This window comes from Poecilia formosa, unplaced genomic scaffold (assembly GCF_000485575.1).
Source record: "Poecilia formosa unplaced genomic scaffold, Poecilia_formosa-5.1.2 Scaffold191, whole genome shotgun sequence".
NCBI lineage: Eukaryota > Metazoa > Chordata > Actinopteri > Cyprinodontiformes > Poeciliidae > Poecilia > Poecilia formosa.
In genome coordinates this window covers 733661-753233 of record NW_006800130.1, presented here as the reverse complement: position 1 = coordinate 753233, position 19573 = coordinate 733661, and the positions used below count along the sequence as shown (strand labels likewise).

Here is a 19573-nt window from a genome sequence, read left to right as displayed (position 1 = left end):
TATATATATATATAAAAAGGAAAAAAAAAAAAACCCCAGAGGGGGATCTTTCTCATGTCTTTGTGTTGCTCCCAGAATATTTTGGAGAAATAAAAGACAAAATAGTCTCCTTCTGCCAAATCACCAACTGGAATCAATAGAAACGCGTCATTTGTCAGTGACACACAGGCGGCCCCGCTATTGTTTAAGCTGACACACTGTTCGTTTCTTTTTTTAAGTCTGTTGTGTGAACGCTGCAGAAAGAAGCAACTTTACTGGCGCTTTGGAAGGAGGTCGATCAACCGATCGGACTGCGACAGCTCCATTTTAACGACAGTAAAGATGGCGGCTGTTCGGCTCAGGAGACGTCACCGCTGTTTGGTTTTAAGCATTTACAGACCGAGACTTGACTGAGTCACACTGGCTAAACAATAAGCACGTCCTGTACAGGAGAGAGAGAGAGAGAGAGAGAGAAAAGGTGATCTCATGGCTGAAGTTGTTGCCAAAGAACGCCTTCCTGTGCCAACGTTTGCCTCCTAACTGAATTTTAGAGAGAGAGAGAGAGAGAAAAGGTGATCTCATGGCTGAAGTTGTTGCCAAAGAACGCCTTCCTGTGCCAACGTTTGCCTCCTAACTGAATTTTCATCTCTCAGCCTCAAGCTCCTTACATTACGGGAACCTTTGTTGTATATAACTCGTGTTTGCCATACAGTGAGAAAATACAGTTGCTTTTTTTTTTTGAGGGGGGGGTGTCATGTCAATACATGCTTCTTGCTGGAGGATGTCTTTCAGCTGCAGCATCTGCTCCACGCTATTACTAGATTTTCGGCTTTACTGTCGTTTATAGTTTACGCCGAAAGTGTGCGGCAGGCCCTTCTCACTGCTGTTCTGAAAATGCGTTCTAAATACACTCCCAACAACAAAATAGTAGTGGTGTTAAACCTTGTGTTAATGGATGTAACTTGTGTGTTTTACAGTATCTGGTTCGACTTGTATTCTGTGAGAATTGTACATAGGTTTTGTGCATTGTTGTGTTTAGATTTGTATATCACCCGTTGTGTTTTTGAATTTATCCCTTCAGATTTGTACACAATGTTTTCAGTGAATGTGAGCCTCTAATTCTTTAAAAACAAAAAAAAAAAGAAGAGGATTTTTTTAATTATTTTTCAGCAACACAAACGCCATAGAACAGTTTTTCAAGACAGCACACACGTTGACAGAATGAGAATATCTCTTGTTTACCGTAGATGTTTTAACGCAGCCCACCTTTCTGAAAAAGAGAATGTAGGAAAATGTTCTGTGGCGTTTGTGTGTTTGAGTTTGATGCACTTTATGTTTGGTTTTTCTTTTCATTCTGATGCGTAAAATGGATTGTACAAACTAGCTGACCGGGATAGGCCAGAAAGATCAAACTGTGTTCTAATGTAAATCTGATGTGGTCCCACATGCCAGCTGTTGATAATGTAAGTTATTTATTGAATAAAAGACAAAGTCTTGTCAATGAACTGCCTTCCTTTGTCTCAGTTGTTCCAGTTGGAACGTTTTTCTGCTAATAATTTCTAGTGTTTGACTGCCCCCTCCTGTTCAAACATGGAGCTACTAGATGTCTTAACACCAATCTCTTATCACCTTTTTTTTTTTTTTTAGTAAAACCTCTGACTAGCTTAACAAAATAAGCAAAACTTTTAAATTCAGTGGAGGACAATAGATTAAATAAGCATGCATATTACTGCTGCAGTAGGAAATGATGTCACTCTAAAGTTATTTTTGATTTCACCTTTTTTTTTTACCTGAAAACAGAGTATTGGAGTATGGAGAAACTTTTTTCCAGAGTTTCACGTCACTATTATCTAAATTTGATGTCCTTCCCATCCTTTCTTTGTCACTCCTTCTTTTTCCCCCCCTTCCTCTGCCACTCATCCTTTTTTTCCTTCATTTAGTCACTCCTTGCTTCTTTTGAACACTCCCTGTCTTCTTTTTGTGTGCTACTTTTTGTCCTCCTTCACTCGTCTTCCCTCCCACCCCCTTAAATTAGGTTTACTTAATGAAATGTGATCCCTAACTGAGTCCAGGTTTAACCATGATTAGTTGTTTGTTGGACAAGGCACACAAGAAGATAATTTGAGATCATTTTCAGGGAAAACTGACTCAAAGCACTGCATTAATAATTAGGAATCACTTATGGTGTGTGAACTAATCAACAGCTGGTTTAAGCATCTCAACAAAAACAAAATTTAAGATACTTGGTTTGAAACATGATGGCATGGGTAGTGCATAGAATGCAACAACCGTCAATTTCTAAACCAAAGTGGAAAAACAATGAGTGAAATTAAGTAGAAGACAAAGAATTTGGCTTCTTTTAGATTATTGCTAGTAAATAGGACCACAAACGCCAACATCTTTATTCAGCATTAGGCCACTCATTAAACTTGGCTAAACACAATAATGTACCAAGTGTTTTGAAAGAAAGATCTGCAGTTTTCTTGTTCACGTCAGCAAAAATTAACTAAAACATTTTCTAGAACCAGGAAATAGAAAAAAGAAACCAATATTCCTCTTTTTTCATAAGGCAATGGTGCAAAACTACTGTTTAGTTAGTTTTCAGCTGGTGAAATAATAAATTTGAATAAAATGGTGAATTTTTTTATTTTGTCTACTACTTAAATTAAAAAAAAATAATAATGTTAAGGAGCATCAAAAACATTGTTGTTCCAAATGTGATTTTAGATTGAACCTGGTATCAACAACAGACTTTTTTTTTTGTGTAACAAAGTTTATTACATATGTCCAAACATATGTACAGCAAAGTTTTTTCATGAAGAGTGGTTTTGTCACAAATATAAATTATTTAAACTTTCTTACAGAACATAATACAGGAACTGTAGTTTGTTTTGAGTGGGAGAAAAAAACAACAGCTGGTTGTTCACTGTAAGAAGTTGACTGTAAGTGCCCCCCCCTCCAAAAATAATAATAATTTAAAAAAATCATACCATAGTTTTTATACTTTTGCCCCTAAAATCATCACTTCTACCAGAAATCTACATGAAATTACCAGAATATGTTATCCTTTTTTGAGCTTTTAATCGATTTATAATTTAGCTAAGAGCAGCACTTTCATATTCCGTCAGCACTATTCATCAACCGTTCTGCAGTTTGATCCTGGAAACAGAAATGGTACTTAAAGAAGCTTAAAGAGACCAGAAGAAAGGTGGGATGAAAGCAGATTTGGCACAGGAGGAGTAACAAATAATGGCAGTGTACAACCATCTGTGGGCAGAAACAGAACGCCTGATTAGGGCAGAAAAGGTGAATTACTTAAAAGGAGCAAAGTACCATTTCTGATACCATAATACTGCAAGGCATAATAAAGGATTGTTTGGATTTATAGTGTTATGAACTCCTGAAAAAGTCATAAATACTGCTGTGATAGCTTCAATATTGGCAAGGAAAGACTAAAGTGAACAGAGCAGAAGGGATGGCAATGACTTGAATAGATACATAGTTACAGAAATGGTACATCACGGTACGCATGAGAAATGTGAATTGTATTTAAAAGAAAAAAAAATAAAAATAAAAAAAATCAAAAGTTCTCCTGAGTGATGCCGGCTTGTTTAATCAAATTTCCAGCAACCTCAGATGAAATCCTCTTCATCTGCACAGTGAAAACTCCGTGATTCTCTTCAGCTACATGGTCAACATGTTTCCAAGGTGCAAATGATTAACACATTCAACTTCTGATGACATCTTTTTGCAATACTTAAAGCTAAGCACAGGAAAAAAAAAAACAAAAAAAAAAAAAACAAGTGTCCATGGTTGCTCCGGGAACATTCCCGTACATTTACCCTTCAGAAGGCCAACACTTTCAGGCACTTTTAGGACTGAGATCATTCATCAGTTTATGGATCCAAATCTCCCTTCTAATAGTCCATAGGACTAAGCTTCCGCAGTCATTCCACTCAGTTGCTTCATGATCAACTGAGGAGGCAGTTCATTTAAATAAAGATGCACAGTTTAGTTCATTTCCTTCCGTCTTACAATCACAAACACTGGGAGAAAGTTTGCTGGTAAAGACAGTACATGTTGATTCCCTTTCTTCAACAGTCAGCTTATCAATGGAGACTCCTCGTGGCCCTGGAGGCTTTATGTTTTCCTGCTATTCCAGTTTGGGTCCGCCATAAGGCCGGGATCCATGGGGCGCTCCAGCGGGGAGCGGGAGTCCTGCGGAGACTTCTGGGCCTGCGGGGAGCGGGGGTCCATCAGCGGGAGGGGTTTGTCCGGGTGGAAGGGCCGGTTGTAGTGATCCGGCCCCGGCGGACCCTGCGCTCTGTGATCCGGCATCCTCCTGAAGTCCTGAGGAGGGCCGTCCCTGCCCTGGTGGTAGCTGGGGTGGAACTCGTCGGGACGTCTCCGTTTGGGGTCCGGATGCCTGAAAGACATGATTCAGGATTCCATGTCCATGTGTTTAGAATTATTGGTGATATATTTCAAGATGTTATTCCTCTTCATATTGATCCAAATGGCTTATAGTAAATATAAACCCAAAAATTCTGTCTTTATAAAATTAGAGTATTACATAAGACTGATAAAATGTTCCTATAGTTTAAATGTCTTTTCTACCACACTTCTACATAGAGGAAAATATTATAGTTCTTCCACTCAACTCTAATATTGTTGGATAGAGCAGTCTGAACAGAAAGTTCCTTCAGCATCGACCTTTTCTGGCTTCTGATGGTGAAGCGTGTTGGTGACAGCGCAATGTTTTAGAAAGTCAGCTGAGCAACTTTTCAGATGCTTGCTGAGAAAAAACCCCCCGACTTTCCTGTCCTTGCTGTTGACCAGCTAAATAGGGCGGAAATTTTAAATGATGATGAACGCTGGTGAGCTTAGGAAGCACTTCATATGAAATTTGGACATTTCCATTTTAAGTTTTTCCAAGCCTCTAAATTTAATCAAATTTTCTTGGTTTTGTTTAAACCAGTAAAACTTTTTCCTTTTTTTCCCTCCTTCCCTCACACAGATACAACCATGCCCTGCATGAGTCCCTCTTTTCTTTTGTACATATGTAGTTTTTGTTCTCATAAACAAAATAATATGCTTTGACTTTCAGAAATAAAAAAATAAAAAAAGTGTTTTAAAGAACCTGATCAGTACATAATATTTTAGTTTAGGTGTAAACTGCCTGCAATTTTTTTCATGCTATATTTTTATAAATATATTTCATTCCTATATTTCAGATGCATTTCTAATTTTGAACCAACGATGAGTAAAAAAGGAAATCCAGATTCCTTTTTTTTTTTTTTTTTTTTAAATCACTTGCTCATGCTGCCCCCTGATGGAATGCCACCCTGGGCCGCTGTCATGTATTTTTCCTCTATGTAACCATCATGTAGTAAAAGTCAGATGAAAAAGTCTCATCTCACCTGTCGTAATAGGGCCGATGTCCCCGGTGGTCCCTGTCGTTGCCGTACTGCTCATATGGCCTTTTTCGAGGAGAGGTGTTGTTACGGTAACCTCCTGAGCTTCGATACGCGTCTCCATGGGGACGTCGATCTCCGTAGTGATCCTTGTAACGATGAGGGTCGTATGGATGGTGGCGGTCTCCCTGCCAAGGCTGATTGCTGTTTCCTTGGTAACCGTATTTACGGTCCCTCGACCAGTCTCCCCGATCTGTGGAGAAAAAATAAAAAATAAAAACATTAAGCAGTTGAATAGTGACAGTTTTGCTTGTTTGGAATTTAAAAAGAATCGTTTGGGCTTTGAAGTAAGGCTGCTTGGTCCACACGCACCGTTGTTGCCAAAGTGTCGTTTGTTAGCAGCGTTGTACGGTTCCCTGTGGTGTCCGTGTGTTCCTGATTGGCTCGGGAAAGGCCCGGATTTGGAGGAAGGCGTGCCTGTGGAGTCTCGGCTGGACCCCGAAGGTTCTGGTCTGAAGGATTTTATCCTCCCTGAGGGATCGTCCTTCTTCTTGTGCTCCTTCTGGAAACGTCACGATGTATTTAGTGGCGATAACACACGGCAGCTCGTGTTCCCACCAAGATACTCCAACTTACCTCTTCATCGTGCGATCGCTTCTTCTGAGCCATTTTGTAAAGCTTGTGGAGCTTTCTGGCACTGAACTCTGTAAACTTTGACACAAAAATCCAGAGATTCCTAAACAACAAAGGACAGAAAACGATTAGCTGACCAGAGGAGTCTGAAGTTTAATTCAACCAAGATATCACTTTTTTTATTTTATTTTATTTTTTACCTGCGCCACATCTTGACATGTTCTGGGTCGCTGTACGCTTTAAGGCACTCTGTGATTCGGTCTCCGATCTTCAGCAGGCATGTGCGTGTGTGCTGGAGCTGCTCCTGGTCAGACAGCCCTTCATCGGGTTTGTCCAGCTGCTTGAGGGCCTTCTTCACCGGCCGCATGCGCTCCTTACACTGCAAACGAGAACGTCACACACTAATGCCTACGCTGGGGAACGAAAACAAAACCCGTCTCACTGCATCGTTGCTCAACTCACAATGCTAAAGGTTTCCTGGTCGAGCTCGTCGTCCTCTTTTCCTTCGATGGGAACAGGCTCGGAACCGGCCGTGATGTGGACTGGACCTTGAGTCTTCTTCCCTTTGGCTCCTTTAGCCTGGCGAACAAGAATACACACCAGCAAGTGATTATGCTGACAAGCCACTTAGGATGTGCCTAGATCATTTATCTGGTATGTATATGTAGACTTATTCCATAAAAACCACTGAATTCTGGAGGTAAAGTTCTAAGATACCTTCTCCTTTCTGGGCTTGGCAGTTTTCTTTTCCTTGTCTCCGTCTTTCTCTTTTTTAGGTGTTCCCTGTTTTTCTTTGTTTTCCTTGTTATCTTTTTTCTTTTGCCTCTTCTTCACAGGAGACTTCTCCGCTCCCTCTTCCTGCTCAAAACACGAAGCCACGAGGAAAACAATGAGTGGAAGGTCAAGGAATGCAAATATTATTAAGAAATTAAACTCTACTTGAAGCTGCTCTTTAGTGTGCCGATGCAGACATTAAGTGAAAAGGTTTACAGCGTTTAAAACGCTTCAATGAAACTATCACAGTGGTTCCAATCGCTCAGCATTTTTGATGTAAAGGTGAGTTACTGTCATTGCACAAATAAAAGGCAGCTTATTAAAATTCATATGTAGTATGACTCTTAAAAAAAATCTAATTTTAACCCCAAAAGAAAACGAATTTAAAGTTCTACTCCAAATGTGAGAAAAATAAAAAATCAGTTAGTTGAGCCTCTGAGGAGCTGACTGACCTTGACCTCTCCTTCCTCTGACGGGTTATCGGACAGCCGGGGGGACGAGATCTCGTTGCCCTGCTCGTCTTTGAGAACCTTGGCTTCCTTCTTAGCTCGGGGCTTCCTCTTCCTCACTTTAACCTTGGAAGAAAAGACCAGAAAAGCGAAGCGGTGTAAATGAAAATGTAAATCACGCTCAACGGAGAAACTGCTATTTGACGACTGGCAGCTCACCTCCTCTCCGGATTTAGACAGAATCGCGTTGTCTTGCTCTTTCTTGAGCAGCTTGAGCAGATACTCGGCTCTCGCCTGCAACTGCTTGCCCTGAGGCTTCTTGTTTGGGTCGTCTGGAAGAATCTGTGCAGAAGGACAAGAGACGTTAGATTTTACGATTCCCGTTTGTTTGTTTTTTTAAAGAGCTACTGACCAAAAAGGTCAGATGTCAATGTTTTAAAATCAGAGCAGGGAGGTTATGAGTGGAGAGCCGGAGTGTAGGAGTGGGAATGGAAAAGAACTAATTAACCAGCTAATATCAGCTAAATATGTTCTTAGTGTTGGTCTACAAACAGGAGACATTTGCTTAAAAACTAATATATATATATATATAAAAAAATTGTTACTTCTTCAAATTTTTTGTTTACATCTAAAAATAAAACCCATCTACCATATTTTCTGGATTACAATTTGCATTTTGTCTTTCATTTCTAAAGAACATCAACACTGGAACTGGAAAGCATTCTAAATATCCAAAATAAACAAACAAAACAACAAATAAAAAGAATTATGGAGACCGTAAATAAAATTGCATTTTAAAAAAAATAATAATAATCATTCAGTTTTGACATGGAAAACAGAAAAAGTGGCAGGTAGTGCAAACTGCTTTGTACCAAGAGTTAAATGTTTGCAGTATTTCTCAAAATGTCGACTTTTCAATTATATTAATCTCTTTAACAACAGTTAAAATTAACTATTGTCTTGACAGTTAATGTCAACCGTTATTGCAATTTATCATTAAATTGATTTATTGCTTATTGTGACAGGCTTAATTATGAGCGTAACAATTCATTTCCCGTTATGTTAGTCACGGTAGGACGCAATTTCAGTTTTTTAAATATTAAGAAGCTAATTAATCATTGAATAAAACTCTTCATGAAAGTGCTGGGACTTCAAAGCAGTGGAAGATAATTAAACCTGCCTTATCAGCCAGCTGCAGGTCAGGATCTGTCTTTATCAGATCCCAGTTTCCAAAGCCGTGCTCGTAGATGCCCAGTAGAAGCTGAGTGTCGTCCTGCAGATCCCACTCCACGTCGAAGTGGGCGACTTTAACCCTGCAAGTCAGCTTGAACCTAAAGAAAAGGGGGGTGGGGGGGGTGGCATTTATGTTAAACTCTTCAGAAACACAACAATGTGGCAGAGCAGATAAAGACAGAAGTTTCTCACTTGTTCCTCTCAGCGGGGATGAGGGGCACGACTTTGTGCAGCGGCTCAAACTCCTCCTCGTGCTGGATGATTGACTTGGCATTGACCTGAACTCCTGAAATCTTGATGTTGATTCCTCTGCGTTTCCCAGGACCTTTGGCTGAAAGAAAAACATATTTATTTATTTATTTTTTGTAATTCTTTTGGCTAATAAGTGGGGGGAAAAAGTCAAAGTTTTACCTTCAAAATAAACACAAGCTACAAACCTTCAACTGGGTTCTCTTTGAGCTGCTCCTCGTGCTCCTGCACGGCCGTCACACAGCTGGAGTGAATCAGTTCGCCCAGCCTCTTCAGGTCCGCGATGGATTTGTCCACCAACTCAGAGTCTCGGGCGATGGCTTCCAGTCTGGAAACAGGAAGCGCGTTTGTCAAATCTAAAGCTGGTGAAGCTCCAGCGATGAGCACGTTCTCATTAAATTTACCTCTCCAGTGGAGATCCAAACTTCTTATAGGCTTTAATGAATCTGTTAAAGGGATAAGGAACAGATTTACGTCAGCCTCCTAAGTGCATCTGATTCCGTTTGATTTTATGTAAGGCAGCTGAACGATGTACCTGCGGATTTCTGCGTCGGTGAAGCCCTCCACGTTGTTCTTGCGAGCTCGAGGTCTGCCTCTTTTCTTCGGCTTCTTGTCGTCGTCGCTGTCGTCCGTCTCGCTGTCCGAGCCAGACGAGCGCTGCTTGAGCTTCGAGCCCACATCGCTGTCGCTGTCATTGGCTTGAGCCTGAAAAAACAAAACAAAACAAAAAAAAAAAACAAAAACAAAGAAAAAGTAGCGTTAAGAGTCAAACTGGCTTTGAGCCAAATGAGATATCTGCAGGAGATCTTTATGACTATGCACAATTTTCCTTATTTCTAAAATGACTGAGTGAAAATAGTGTAACTTCTTGATTCTAAGAACACAAGACTAAATTGCCTCTCAGCCCTACCCTCTTGTTGGAGCTCCTGCTCCTGGGCAGCATGAAGATGTCTTCCATCTCTCGCTGCTTCTCCTCCTCCTCAATTTTACGCCGCTGCTCCTCGGGAATGATGTCGTCCCATTCCCGTATGGGCTTCTCCTCAAACTCCGGAGTGGTGTCTTCCATGCTGGAGAAGTTGGCGACCTGAAAGGAAGGAGGAGAGTTTAAGAAATATATTTTAGGACTGCAACTGATGATTATTCTAGTAATCGACTATCTTATCAATTATTCAGACGATTAATTAAATAACAAAACAGGCACATTCTGCAGATTTTCCATTTAAGCACTCGAGCCTTTTTTTACGCACTATTAGAAACGGATTTTGACATGTAAATATGCAAATAATTCACTTACACTTTGTCAAATCATTTGTAGCAAAAGATCCATCTGCAGCTACAAACAATCTGCCTACTAATTCTGTTGATTATTTTTGGATTAACCGATTAATGAATGGATAGCAAAAGTTGTTTAATATACATTTTTTAACATCATTTGAACCAGGTGAGACAAAAATGCCACTTGAGGAGGTCTGAGTAGAACAGATTTGAAGATGGAAAATGTTTATATTTTTTGCACAGTTTTGGCTTAATTAAATCTGATTGTGCCGTTCTTCCAGCAAATAGCCTTGTTTGGAATTTGTATACTCAAGTTAATAATTGATTTCTGAATTAGTTGAGTTGATTAAGAGATTAATCACTATTTATAATTTCAGCCCTAATAAATTTTAGCTTTATGTAACAGAAAAAACAAAAAAGGAAAAACCAGCCAATGCAGGCACCTTAAACTGTGACAGAAGCTCATCTGTAGCGCTGGAGCCTTGATCCGTTTCTCTTGTTTCTGCCAACCTCAAGATCTCTTCTATATCCATCTCCTGAAAATGAGAAAATGTGTTTTAACAGTCAAAAACGTAGCAAAACATTCCAGCCCAAATCATATTAACCTCCACACTGTCCTACCTGTGGTTCGGACTCCTCTCCCTCTGCCTCTTTGAACAGATCTTCAGCACCAAACTTGAGAATAGCGGTCAGTTCTTCTTTATTGAAGGGGTTTGAACTGTAAAAAAAAAAAACAAGATAAAAATGTAAAAAAAAACAACAACAACATATAAAACAAGAGCTGAGTAGCTGCAATTACTGCAAGTCTCACTTTGAGTTTCCTGAGTTGTTATCCAGAACCGTTCGACCTGTCGTGTCCATTCTCTGAATGACCAGATGGTCCAAAACCATCTTCTTCTTTGCCCTCTCGATGATGTCCTCTTCCACCGTTCCTTTGGTGACGAGCCGATATATATTCACCTGCGAGGAAACACAATGTTTACAATGAAACGATCCTCTTAACTCCTCTTGGTACGACAGCAATTTCAGAAGGTTAAATGTAATATCTTTGTCATTTAGCAACGCAAGAATTTCAGACAAACCAACTTGTGCTAACTTTTGTGAATTTATTAAATCAAAGAAAACGTTGGGAGGATTTATGCTTTCATGCATATGTGGGGATAATCACCCTGCAATCTGAATCAGCCAGTAAAAGCCCGATTGGTGCATCTTTACGCATGCATGAGTCTTTCAGTTCTCTCACAGCGTGAAGCACGCTAACGCGCCAGCATCAACTCCAAACCACAAAACAAATGACTTAAATCATTTCATCGACAAAACGTGAATAGATGGAGTAAAATGGAATAAAACTAACCAATAGAAGAAGTGATGCACGCACAAATTTAACACGACATAATGAAATTTAAGACCTATGACGGAAAGGCCGGATAAATTTAGGACTTTAAATTACCTGCTTCTTCTGTCCGATCCTGTGGGCTCTGGCCTGGGCCTGCAGGTCGTTCTGAGGGTTCCAGTCTGAGTCGAATATGACGACGGTGTCCGCCGAGGCCAAGTTAATACCCAAACCTCCAGCTCTGGTGGATAACAGGAAGCAGAAATCCTGCAAAACAAAGGCAACGCAACAAACAAAAAAAAAAACATGAGTGTTTCTGGACAAAACATTCAGGGTCAGACTCCACTCCAGGTAGTGGTGTTAGATTTGACAGAATATTATGAGAGAAATTGCAACTTTCATCAACAGCAATTCAAAGTAGGCGTACCTCTGATCCCTCTGCATTAAAGTGGTCCAGCGCCTGCTTTCGGATTTCTCCCTTTATGGAACCGTCCAGCCGCTGCAAACAGTGAGATTCGCATTTTAAATATGCTCCGGTTATTTTCTGCAGACCGACCACAACACAGTAACGCAGCGACCGAGTCAGAGGAAACAATCTAAGTCGGGTGACTTGCAGAACCTCCTGCTGGTCTGCAGCAGCAAATAACTTGCTGATATAAATAAACCGAAGCCCGTGTCCAACAACGCTGACATCCGAGACTAATCCTGCTGAGTGCAACCTCTGAAGGACCCTTCAGTGTAAACATGCATACAAGCAAGGGTCAAAAACCGAAATCTGTTTTCAGAAAGAAGCCATTTGCCTTTGTTTAAGGACACTAAAAGAAGCTTTACTTTAAACGGGACAGAGAGACGGCAACGTTTCAAATTCAGTTTCTTCTGTTTTTACGTCCCACTGATTGAACAGAGGTTCCCATGTTGTGTCAAAGCTAATTTGAGCAGAGTATGGATGAAACGTTCAAATCTCACCTGAAAAGGGTATCGCTTCTTTGTGAGATATTCGGCCAGTATGTCCAACATCCTGACCATCTGGGAGAAGATCAGGACTCTGTTGCCTCGTTCGCGGAGTCGGGTCAGCAGCTTGTCCAGCAGGACCAGCTTTCCACTGCCCCTCACCAAAGCCTGGAAGAAATGAGGAAAAAAAACACACACACATGAAGAACATTTCTTCTATAAAGTTTTGAAAGAATTTATGCCTAAATTCAACATATTTCTGTAATAATTACATTTACAGATTTTAATAAATTTTTGAGGATAAATATAAAAGGTCATTTAGTGATTTTCTTACACAGGTTAAGCTTTAAATCTTAGAGGACCCGCAGAAAACAAGGTTTAAAAACGGATGAGAGATTGAAGGAAAAAAAAGACTAAAGAACAGGTTGGAGACAAAGGAATGAAGGAAAGGAGAAAGGAATGAAATGAAGTTTAAAACCACTGAAGGAAGTAGAGTGGAGGAAAGGAAGGAAAGAAAAACCGGCAATGATCAAATAAAGGACTGAAGAAAGACAGAAAGGAATTAATAAAATATGCTGAAGGGAGACATAGAAGTTTAAAGGAACAGAAAAGGAAAAAGAACAAAAATCTGATTCAAGAAAATACAGATTTGATCAAGAAGGGATTGAACGAAAGGAAGCTGAAGGGAAGAATTTAAAGTTTTAAAGGAAGGACAAATGGATTTAACAATCAGATGTTGAGGCAAGTATTAGAAAGGAAAAAAAAATATCATTTGTTCAATGTTCGTCCCAATCTGGAAAACACTTCAGACTTCTCCATGCATTCTGACTGCGTATTATAGATAACACCCAGCAGAAGCGTCCAGAGGAGACGCCTGGAGCTGAAGGAAGCTCAGGATGAGACAAACCTGGAGGGTTTCCAGCTGCGTTTCTCCGTCTCCCTCCTCCGGCTGCTTAATGAGGAAACTGTGGTTGCAGCACTTTTTAAGCTCCATCACAATGTTTAGGAAGCCACTGGAGCTGCCGCGGGTGCCTTTGGAGAGGGCTTTGTAATTCCTTGTTAAAATCCACCTGGAGAACAAGGACGGCACATTTAGTAAGACGTGATTTATAAAAAAAATGATTCATGCAATTAAGGTTAGAGAGGAAAAACAATAAAAAAAAAAAATCCTACTTGTAGAACTGTTTCTGCTGTGCCGACATGTCAACGCGGAGGATTTGCTCCACCTTGGCAGGTAGAGATTTCTCCACATCTTTCTTGACCCTTCGGAGCAGGAACGGCTCCAGCACTTTGTGGAGACTCTGATAGCCGTTGTCCCTCCCTTTTCCGTGTTCATTATCAAAATCCTCCCAGGAGTCAAACCTGAAGTGATAACAGATATTAAACAAGTCTCCCTCCTGTCTGTTTATTTTAAAGCGTGCGAAGCAGGACGTACTTGTCGGGCATGAGGAAGTGTAACAGAGACCAGAGCTCCTTGAGGGAGTTCTGAAGCGGAGTGCCGGTAATGAGGAGTCTATGGTTGGATCTGAACTCCATTAAGGATTTGTAGAGCAGGGAGTCATCATTCTTCAGCCTGTGAGCTTCATCCACACCCAGGAAGGCCCAGTTAATATTCCCCAGGACGCCCTGGAGTCAAAGATCACCACATTTTTAAGAATCTTTTAAAACGTTACAGAACCAGAACAGAGACCTATCAAAAATAATGTCCCAACCTTGTCTTTAAGCAGAATCTCATAGGTAGTTAAGAGGGCGTTGAAACGGATTCTTTTGGTTTGATGGTTCACCCACTCGTAGTCACGGATCTAAAACACGAATCAACATGTGAGCCACGAGATGCTTAAGAAAAAAAAACAAACAAACAGTCGGAGTCAAAGTCAAACGAACCGTTTTCCTGCTCATGACGTCGCCCAAGTAGACCACCACGTTCATGTCCGGAGCCCAGGTGTCAAACTCCCTCTGCCAGGAGGTCAGCGTGGACAGAGGCACCACCACCAGAAAGGGTCCGTAGAGCTGATGCTGGTGGAACAGGTAGGACAGGAAGGAGATGGTCTGGATGGTCTTCCCCAGCCCCATCTCGTCGGCCAGGATGACGCTGTTGCACCTGCGAGTGGAGAGCGGATTCTTTACTGGGATCAGAGCAACATAAAACCATCAACCCCGTCGGTAAACTACCTGCACCAGGAGTGAGCCAGCCAGTTCAGCCCGTCCAGCTGGTAATCTCTTAGCTCAAGGTTCTCATCGCCAATATACGATGGCTGTTTCTTTAAGGCGACAAACCTCGGCCGTTGCTTTAATACCTGAGATTGCAAAAAAAAATAAAAAATAAAATAAATTGTGACTTAAAAATTGTACTTCTGAGACGAAGCCATGTTTTGTTAGCTCTGCTTAACCTCCCACCTTGCAGTCCTTGGACGGGATGGTTTTACTGGAGTTGCGGCTCATGAAGCCGTCGATGCAGTGCTGAAACTTCTTCCTGACCAAGGCGCCGTCCTCCCAGCTGCACTCGGAGTACGGCAAGCCCATCCACTTGCACAGGTACTCCGGCTCGTTTGAGGACGGAGTCTTGTGACTGTGGGCTGTTTGAAAACACAGGGAACAATCAAACAAAAGTTAACAAGTTTGCAACCTTTTTAAAGTTAATTTAGTTAAAAGTCAGAATGCGAGGAGGAACGTACAGGGAAAATCAGAGGAACCTGGAGTCTTTCCCGTTTTGGTTGCTGTTGGTAAGAAAAAAGAAAAAACAAAACATTAAAAAAAAAAAGGGTTCTGGTTGAGCAAGGAATAGATAGTGATGGATTGAGCAATGATGCTGAACTACTGGAGGCTACAGCTGAAAAACATCTCCAGAATCAAGTGTTTTCATTAAACTGGGAAACTTTGAGCTAGAGAGGAACTTCAAACGTAATCTCAAACAGTTCATAAACATCAGGACTGGGCTAAGTAAATGTACCAAGCTTCACCTGATTGGTTAAGTTTTCTCAGATTACCCATCGTACTGTTCCTACAGTCCAGAGTTGTTTCTGCTAAATGTCAGACTTGCCAGAGTTTCCACCAGCTGGATGACGCCAAGAGCAAATCAGGGCTGCCCCCACCCCCACATGTTGCTTGCTAGTCGAGGGAGACTTAGCCAAAAGGCACAGTTCATTCACTTGATACAATTAGGGCTGTTGTAAACAAATATTTTAGTAAATCGAACACTCGGAAAAGCCCGTCTGATAGATTTTCCACGAGGAATTGTATTAATCGAGGTACTTGAATCACTCGAGGATTCATTACAGCCCTAAATATAGTTAATTTTATATGATTTTTTTTTTTAATACCATGAACTATGGTACTTTAAGTCAAGACTGTGCCTAGCTTCTGTGTAACCTGACCCAAAACCTTCAAATCAACCCCCAAAACTCTTAAAGACTAGTTCTATAAAGCTGACACCTACACAGCAGCCTCTCATCTCTGCCACTGGTGAGATTTACAGCTTAAATATATAAATACCCTCATCAAGTCACACAAGGTGCTACCTTTGCCCTAAATATTGAACCTACAGTTGATAAATCATGAACAGAAGCAGCTTTAAGCTGCAGAGTAAACCGATATGCAGCATGAGTTCAGCCACATAACAGGATTTTAGACGACTGTTAAAAGGTTTGCAGACTTTAAAAGACATTATTATGTGTTAAAATGTTCTGCTGGTAGATACCTTGGTTTTGGGGGCACATTTAGAGCAACCCCACTGCTAAAAACAAAATGTCTGCATTCGTGCACCCCCAGCAGTCCCTGAGTTTATGCAGATACATCTATAAATTACTTTGAAATCATCACTAGCTTTGGCTTCATTACAGTAATAATTTATTTAAAAAAGAAAAAAAAGAAAATGAAAAACAACAGATAATGTAATCGCCCTTATTTTCATTTATTAATATCTTGTCAAGTATTTCTCATGTCTGTAAGACAGGATCCCATCCCAATACATTCTACTAAGTAAATAATGGATGTTGGATTTTTATATTTTTTTTCCCAGATTATACAGGATCTGTGCCAATACTAAACTTAAATCAGAAAGTAGCAGTACCCATCCTGAGGAGCTGTTGCTAACTTCTTACCAATGACTCGCTCCACAACTTGAAACTGCTTGGTCAGGTCAGCTGTGAGCTCCTGCTGGCAGTTATGAAACTCCACATCCTCCGGAGACGCTTTATTTAACCTGAAAACGGATTCGATCAGGTTTAAGTGGCAGGTCTGGAAGGACGATTTGTGAAGTAAACAACAGTAACATGAAGACAAACGCTCTCACCAAGCATTCAGCTCATCGTTTTTCTTCTTAAAGTTGTCCAGTTTCTTCAGCCCCTTGACCTTCTGCTGCGTTAGCGAGTCGATGCTCTCCCAGGTGTTGTGGATGTAGGACCAGCCCTTCCACTTGATCAGATACTGAGTCTCTCCTTCATCTTTCTCGGGATCGAAACCTTCACACGGGTCCCCGTTCTCTTCCACGGCGTACACAGTGGTGGAAGCTCCAGTGGCTGAAAACGCCCAAACATTGAGTTTGAAAACTGATCTGAAGCTTTTTTTTTTTTTTTTTTTTTACTTCAACTTTGTTCAGGAAGCAAGCAAAAGGGAATCACCTCCTTTGCTGCTGGTCCTGCAATCGAGAACCCTCTCGATGGTCTCGCTGTCGTCGTCCTGCTGCTCCTCACCAGCGTCTCCGGTCATTTCGATCAGGTCATCAGAGTCAGTTTCGAAGTCATGCTGATCTTCTTTATAGCTAAATAACACAGTATAAAGGGAGATTTCAGTTCATCTTGAATTTCTTACAACTAGAATCAATAAGTGTGAAGGAAAGAAAAAGTACAGATTGTTTATATTTTAAAATGAGTTTAGGTGTGCTGCTTGTGAAATGTCTAAAATCTCTGAACTTTGTCTTTAGGGAAAAAAAAAAAGAAAAAAAAGTCACCTCTTAATTTTTGTGGCCCCTCTTCTTCGAGTCTGTCTCTTTGGATTGTCTTCTTCATCGTCGTCGTCATCATCGTCGTCGTCGTCGTCGTCATCTTCAGCTGACGATTCCTGTTTTCTCAGCTTCCTTCCTTTTTGAGACTGCTGCTTTTTTGATGATTTGGTCTGAGGCCTGTGGGGAAAAAAAATAAGCATAGAAACAAAAGCCTTAAGAAACACACAAAAAGCCAATCAAGGTGCCTTCAAAAAGTATTCACATCCCTCTGACCTTCCTTTTCTTTTCAGTTAAAACTGAACTTTGACCCAATTTTCTGGGATTTGATGAATAATTGTGACGAGGAAGGAAAAAAATAGAGTTTGGGTTATTTCTCTACTAACTTTGCACAGTAAGACTTTTTACCCAAACCTTTGAAAATACGTCAAGGTCAGTCAGATTGGATGACGCAAATAATTTTAAACTCTTGTAGCAAATGTTGAATTGGATTTAGGTCTGAATGAATACGTTTTACCAATTAAGTGGCCAATTTGGTTCCACTTTTTTTTTCTTTTTTTTTTAAACTTGGAGTAAAAGGTGCTGAATGCGAGATTAAAAACGTAAAATAAAACCTACATTATCCATGCCCTTTCAGAATAATAGTGTTGATCTTTCCCTTGAAGTCTGTATAAAATACACCGTCGTTTGTGGTTGGGGTATGAAGACTTTTTCAAGGTACAATACATCGAGATGCAGCAGTCTAGTTGTTGTTGCTATTTTTCAAATCAATGAATGAATAGTAAATGATTGGGTGACAGAGAAGGATTTTGGAATAACCATTGGGTAGCTGTCTGAGGGCCAGGCTTTGTTACACTCTTACCTTCTAGCAGGAAGTCGTCTGGATCTAACTTTTTTCTCTTCCTGCTCACTGTCTGAACTGTCGGATGTCTCCTCCTCCTCCTCCTCTTCATCAATTGAGTCATCATCTTTCCAGATATTTCTTATAACAAAGAAATGCCACAAGTTCACCCTCAAGGCCCGTCATAGCTGTTTATGCTCGCAGACCAAATTATGCTTAAATGGGGGCCACAACGTGTCCAGTGTGACCAAATTCAATCAGGGATGAGTCGCTGATTCGACCAATCAAATTTGACTTAAATGTAGAACACAACCTGGCTGATGGGCACAAACTGAGCCCATTCTGAGACAAACAGATACCCATTTATAAAGTAAGCATTGACATGACAAGCATCACAATATAGAGTCAAATTGGCTGGGGAATGACACAGGCGTGAAAACAAAAGACTACTGTAAGGATGAAATGCTTAAAAAAAAAAAAAAAACCTCACTTGCAAAATTTATGTTAAAATAATATGACTATGATAGAATATTAAAGAAACAGAAAAACATATTCCAGCCCTTCCTACTTACTCCTTTTTCTTTGTTCGAGAAGATTTTCTTTTAGGGCTCTCGCTCTCCGAGTCGCTGCTGCCCTGTAGAGGAAGCCAACATGTCAGTAAACAATCCATCTAAAATGAGTTGTTGCACAAAATTTTCTCTAGATGGCACAAGTGACCGATGACGGTGAGCTGATTGAGTAGACAAAGCATTACATTTCAGGTTCCATTGTTCTCCCTTTAGTCTCTTTCACATCTGCTTACCTCAGCTCCGATGTTGAGACGAGCCGGCTCCTGTCTGCTGCGATTCGACCTCCTGACGCCGTACACGTCAGGGTGTTCTTCCCACATCTGTAAACAAATCTGATGCTTGAAGGCAGAAATGGTAATGGAAAATAAAAATGCTTTAATTCTACACTTCTCATTTACTGCTGACTGGATGTCTGTCTGACTAAAGGTTTTTGGCAGGATATAACGCATCTGGCATTTGTAAAAAGTATGACTTATTCCCAAAGATTGGCAACACTTCTGTTATGTTTTGTGTCACCATTAATGTATTCATAAATCTCAAATTAAATTATGAAGCAACATTTGTCAACTTGAACCGTTATGTTGTTGTAAAATGACATCATAGTCAGTGGCCAATAAAGATTAAGAAATGACTATTTGCATGCCTTTGAATCAACTGGACCTTTTATTCTGTACTAAGGTGAGAGAAGCCTAAAAAGGGAGATGCTAGTGTCTTATCCTGTTTGTGAGGGATAAGCTTAAGTGTCCTGTGGATCACTACTTTTGGCCTTTAACTATTCAATGTTCCAACATATTCAAGACCAATCTGGGATGGTCAGCTTTAGACACAGCTCCAGGCCAAAACTCACAAAACTGGTTTACAATAAAAGATACTGTTCCTGTGAAAGAGTTCAACCATACGAGTCCTGCAAATCCAACCTTGATTGTATTAAGAG

The 19573-nt window shown here is 40.6% G+C and overlaps 1 protein-coding gene and 1 long non-coding RNA gene across 3 annotated transcripts in view; one reads left to right on the top strand and one right to left on the bottom strand.

Annotated features, from left to right (window-relative positions):
- Positions 1 to 6: 6 nt before the first annotated feature.
- LOC107837937 (uncharacterized) lies at positions 7 to 1480 on the top strand. Its single transcript, XR_001663988.1, has 2 exons — positions 7 to 457; positions 552 to 1480. It is a non-coding gene; the product is annotated as an uncharacterized LOC107837937 (long non-coding RNA).
- Positions 1481 to 2731: 1251 nt separating this feature from the next.
- The window catches only part of chd2 (chromodomain helicase DNA binding protein 2), a 28663-nt gene continuing 11821 nt past the window's right edge, over positions 2732 to 19573 (bottom strand). The window contains exons 7-42 of one of the 2 annotated variants that reach the window (XM_007566412.2): positions 18873 to 18959; positions 18643 to 18704; positions 18092 to 18211; positions 17239 to 17409; positions 16910 to 17049; positions 16582 to 16807; positions 16391 to 16491; positions 14966 to 15007; positions 14688 to 14866; positions 14463 to 14587; positions 14175 to 14391; positions 14003 to 14092; positions 13726 to 13916; positions 13464 to 13652; positions 13198 to 13360; positions 12306 to 12458; positions 11767 to 11838; positions 11457 to 11606; positions 10818 to 10966; positions 10628 to 10724; positions 10450 to 10542; positions 9642 to 9815; positions 9267 to 9436; positions 9136 to 9177; positions 8920 to 9059; positions 8675 to 8813; positions 8430 to 8580; positions 7469 to 7591; positions 7253 to 7375; positions 6744 to 6884; positions 6489 to 6605; positions 6227 to 6405; positions 6030 to 6129; positions 5766 to 5955; positions 5400 to 5646; positions 2732 to 4405 (exon numbers count right to left, since the gene is read on the bottom strand). In XM_007566412.2, coding sequence (XP_007566474.1) covers positions 4120 to 4405; positions 5400 to 5646; positions 5766 to 5955; positions 6030 to 6129; positions 6227 to 6405; positions 6489 to 6605; positions 6744 to 6884; positions 7253 to 7375; positions 7469 to 7591; positions 8430 to 8580; positions 8675 to 8813; positions 8920 to 9059; positions 9136 to 9177; positions 9267 to 9436; positions 9642 to 9815; positions 10450 to 10542; positions 10628 to 10724; positions 10818 to 10966; positions 11457 to 11606; positions 11767 to 11838; positions 12306 to 12458; positions 13198 to 13360; positions 13464 to 13652; positions 13726 to 13916; positions 14003 to 14092; positions 14175 to 14391; positions 14463 to 14587; positions 14688 to 14866; positions 14966 to 15007; positions 16391 to 16491; positions 16582 to 16807; positions 16910 to 17049; positions 17239 to 17409; positions 18092 to 18211; positions 18643 to 18704; positions 18873 to 18959 — 5139 coding nt within the window. In that variant the 3' untranslated portion in view covers positions 2732 to 4119. The remainder of the gene's footprint in view (positions 4406 to 5399; positions 5647 to 5765; positions 5956 to 6029; positions 6130 to 6226; positions 6406 to 6488; positions 6606 to 6743; positions 6885 to 7252; positions 7376 to 7468; positions 7592 to 8429; positions 8581 to 8674; positions 8814 to 8919; positions 9060 to 9135; positions 9178 to 9266; positions 9437 to 9641; positions 9816 to 10449; positions 10543 to 10627; positions 10725 to 10817; positions 10967 to 11456; positions 11607 to 11766; positions 11839 to 12305; positions 12459 to 13197; positions 13361 to 13463; positions 13653 to 13725; positions 13917 to 14002; positions 14093 to 14174; positions 14392 to 14462; positions 14588 to 14687; positions 14867 to 14965; positions 15008 to 16390; positions 16492 to 16581; positions 16808 to 16909; positions 17050 to 17238; positions 17410 to 18091; positions 18212 to 18642; positions 18705 to 18872; positions 18960 to 19573) is intronic. The other variant, XM_007566413.2, reaches the window with a different exon arrangement.